This window comes from Poecilia reticulata, linkage group LG8, assembly GCF_000633615.1.
Source record: "Poecilia reticulata strain Guanapo linkage group LG8, Guppy_female_1.0+MT, whole genome shotgun sequence".
NCBI lineage: Eukaryota > Metazoa > Chordata > Actinopteri > Cyprinodontiformes > Poeciliidae > Poecilia > Poecilia reticulata.
In genome coordinates, this window is record NC_024338.1 from 15,803,528 (window position 1) to 15,807,278 (window position 3,751).

A 3,751-nucleotide genomic window follows, 5' to 3' on the forward strand; every position below is an offset into this window, starting at 1 on the left:
TGAAACTCTACACTCTATAAGAGACCATTTTGATCTGTGTGATTGTCACCAGTTATCGCCATGGTTAGTTAACCGTCAATGGAGGGAGATCCACTTTCTGTGTTCACCTGCATGCTTACAGCAGACAGTTAACTGTTTCTTCTGACTTCGTTATGAAGTTTTTTTTTTTTGTTTTTTTATTTTACTAAGACTTGGAATAAACAACCCATACTTTCACAGCATTGTGGTTTCCATCACACCACGAGCATTTAGCCTTTAATTTGTCAACTAAAGCTGAAAACCTGGTCTATGTATCAGACAGCAGTCTTCAGTTTTTTGTAATTTTTTTTATTTTTTTTTTATCAGAATCAGAATAAAATGTAACTTTTAGTCATTTAATAGTCAATTTTGAGGTAATAAATTATCCTGGACAATTCTTGTTTCAATAGTAAAATAGAAGTCGGACTTTTCACAGAGCAAAAATTATCTCCTGAAATGTAACACCTTTCACTTTCAGATTGTTGAAATAAGACAAATTAAAGATCAGTATTCCAAGAATGCTTTAATTCACATCAAAGCGGCTCACATGTGGAAGTTCAGATTAATTTACAAAACTGTTCTGAAAGGTAAAACTTCTCAGTTTTGGCCTCTTAGTTTTTTACGGATGTCAGACGTGTTTGAAAATGTGCCGATTAGTTGAAGGAAGTTGGCAATTAATAAAAGCTTTTTTGTGATGCATTCAGAATAATCTTTGATAAATTCTACATTTATAATAATAAAAACATAAAAAGTCTCATTGCTCAGCTAACCAGTGGTAATCTAAACTTACTGTGTAGTATTTTCCACCTATTAAAAATATGAAGCCAAAACAAAGATAGCAAAAATGGTGCGATGAAGTAATGTTTCTAATTTTATTTATCTTTTTACATTTAATTCTAAATTGAGTTGTAGCAGATTATCAGTGGAGTGTAAAATAACAGGACTGAATTATACCTACTATATATTATTAATACTCAAATTTATTATATTGCCTAAAATATGCAATATAAAATTAAAGTGGTTTACATTCAACACTACAATTGTTTTTCACTGTTTTTACAGCAAACCACAAAAAGTAATCAATTTATTCAGAACTTAAATGATTTAGGGGAGAATCTTTAATCTGAGACAGAATGACGTTATTTTTAGACAGACTGAATGTCACAGTTAAGTTGTTGATTCCATATGAAGCACCTTCATGGACTCTGAGATGACTGAGCTGGTGTCAATTTGTCCATAGATGCCAACCAAAAACGCCTTGTGGAGCAAAATATCAGCATGTTCTGCAAAGAAAACAGACCACAGTTCACTGCAGTGACAGACGTCTCACTATTTTCTTCAAAGATGGGCTGGACGGGTTTGTAAACTTCTAAACCACCTCCTACAAACTTTAGCTTGTTACCTTGACAGAGTAGTACGTATTCTGGGAGATTCCTTAGAGAAGTCTGCACCACGTCAAAGTTACCACTCCCTATGCAGTACATGAAAGTTGGCAGGAAGTCTGTGGCCAAGCTACAGGAAGGAAAGAAAAACAATATTTATACAAAGTAAACCTAAAAAAAAGACGACTGACTCTACAGCTTATTAGGTGCAAAACGGATATTTTCCAAACTCACCTGGGGTTATTCTGAATGCAGCGCAGGGCCAGACTGAAGGCCATGTTCCGACTCAACTCCTCGGACGACGTCATCAGTCTCTGCAGGTCGTTCTGCAAACAGCCACACAAAGCTGTGATTGACGCGTTACACACAATGACACGGATCAGAGTTGACTTCTTCCTTGTGACTCACGGTGAAGTACTGTATGATTTCTGGACTCCTCCTCGACTTCTCATCCACCTCTGTCAACACTTCCAGCACATCTGCAGCAGACGGCAAAAATTCACTCAGTTAGTCACTGCGGATGAAAACGGTTCACGTTCGGGTGAAACCGCCGCAGCGGCACGGTTCTCACCCTCCACCGCTTCTCCCTTTGACATCTTCTTCAAGTACATGGTCATATCTGCAGCGCTCAGTGTAAACGGAGCAGATATGTTGACCAGGGGCAAAGAGCCGGCAGACAAGTCATCTGTGATGTGAGCAGAAAAATCAGTCGGGAATGAGAAGCAAAAAAATGGAGCTGGAAATTTATCAAATGCTTAAAAATGAGTAAACGATTTACTCTTTAGGGTTAAAAAGTAACCTAATTGGACACAAAGGTGCTTACCATCTTTCTCCTCTGTTGTGACGTCTGCAGAGGAGCTTTTCACTGGCAGAGTGAGTCCAGCGAGTAGAGATTTTAGCTGACTCAGATCTGGATTTTCTGCACACAAACTCCTAAAAAAAAATAAAAATAAAGCAAAACAAATGTTCCTTAAGATCTCCAGCAGTGCTTGAAACCATCAACTTACAAGAGGTGCTTCGGACTTACTGTAAGATGTCAGAGTGCTTCTGTAAATAAGGAATGGCACCTGCAGCGTCGTGTGTTATGTACTTCTGTGTAAACTGCAGAAACTTATTAATGAAGATCAGAGGAGAACGACTCCTCTGAAAGTTCTACAAAAAAACAAAAACAAAACATGACATAAAAACAACTTTAAAAAAAAAAACTCATTCACTAAAATAAGTTTTGTTTGCCTAAATTTTGGAATCCCCTTAAAGGGAAAATGATTTGAGCACCTGAAGGACTTTCATAAATGACAGGAGGCAGTCTTGAAGCGCCCTCTGGTGGTCACTGTGGAAAACGAGTGGTTGCAGGAGTTCCAGGATGGCAAGCACGTTGCTAAAGAACGTCATGTGGTTTTGCTGACGGAACTCCAGCATGTTCAGGTGAATGCGACCGTGTAGGAGTCCTGCAATCATGGGGAGGTGTCTGTGGGGACAAACGGAGCAGATGGGACCAGTCACCGTTTTCAAACTGTCCTTTAAAGAAGTAGAAAATCTAAAAGATTGACAAATGTGTTATTTTAATCTACCTGAGTAAAAGAACAGGATGCGACACAGCCAGCTTCCTGCAGGCAAGGTTGGCATCAGAGACGCGACCCTCAGCAGACTTGGAGTCGCCGACATCAGCAAGCAGCGACACCAGGCGATGAACCAGGACATCCAGCTGAGAAACAGAAAGTCAGAGTATTTATGGCACAGTACCGAGGTTAAAAAAGGATTTCATTCATCATTGAAAGCATTTAGCAAACGCGAAAAACTAGAGATGCACCAACCCAGTTTCTACAGGTTGATTGAGATTTCTGATTTTCTGCAAGGTCTGATCTGCTGATTCAGATTTGAATTCCACCGACTACAACACAAAACTTATTTGAGTGAACTTTCCGTTACATTAATAGGTGACTGCAGCAGATATTAATCACAGGCAATAAATTGCATTGATAGATCCACGATTATGGTTGCAATCTCAAATAAAGTACAAACAGATGTCAACTACACTAATTCCAATCGTGTACGTTTTTGTGTGAGAACCAGTTTCTATGTTTCACCAATACCAACCAATATTAACGCCGTGCATAAGGAATTTTTTATACTTAGCAGAAAAAAATCTAGCACAAAATGGCTCAAGAAACTGTTGAATCTGTAGCACATGAAGCAGGAGGGACATTTTTTACCTTGCAGCTGCTACCGTCTGCAGCCCCGCCGCTGCTAAACGTGTCTCCAGGCAGGGTCACGTGCTGGATGACCTCAGGGAAGTGGAGATAGATTTGCAGCAGCAGGTTCTGGCACCACTTACTCATTGCACTGAAAAA

The 3,751-nt window shown here is 39.3% G+C and overlaps 1 protein-coding gene across 1 annotated transcript in view; it reads right to left on the reverse strand.

The window, feature by feature from the left end:
• Window positions 1–522: 522 nt before the first annotated feature.
• ints1 (integrator complex subunit 1) overlaps window positions 523–3,751 on the reverse strand; it is a 19,502-nt gene continuing 16,273 nt past the window's right edge. The window contains exons 39-48 of the mRNA XM_008415910.2: window positions 3,614–3,743; window positions 2,972–3,105; window positions 2,676–2,868; window positions 2,428–2,552; window positions 2,224–2,333; window positions 1,972–2,085; window positions 1,809–1,879; window positions 1,635–1,726; window positions 1,421–1,530; window positions 523–1,301 (exon numbers count right to left, since the gene is read on the reverse strand). Coding sequence (XP_008414132.1) covers window positions 1,186–1,301; window positions 1,421–1,530; window positions 1,635–1,726; window positions 1,809–1,879; window positions 1,972–2,085; window positions 2,224–2,333; window positions 2,428–2,552; window positions 2,676–2,868; window positions 2,972–3,105; window positions 3,614–3,743 — 1,195 coding nt within the window. The 3' untranslated portion in view covers window positions 523–1,185. The remainder of the gene's footprint in view (window positions 1,302–1,420; window positions 1,531–1,634; window positions 1,727–1,808; window positions 1,880–1,971; window positions 2,086–2,223; window positions 2,334–2,427; window positions 2,553–2,675; window positions 2,869–2,971; window positions 3,106–3,613; window positions 3,744–3,751) is intronic.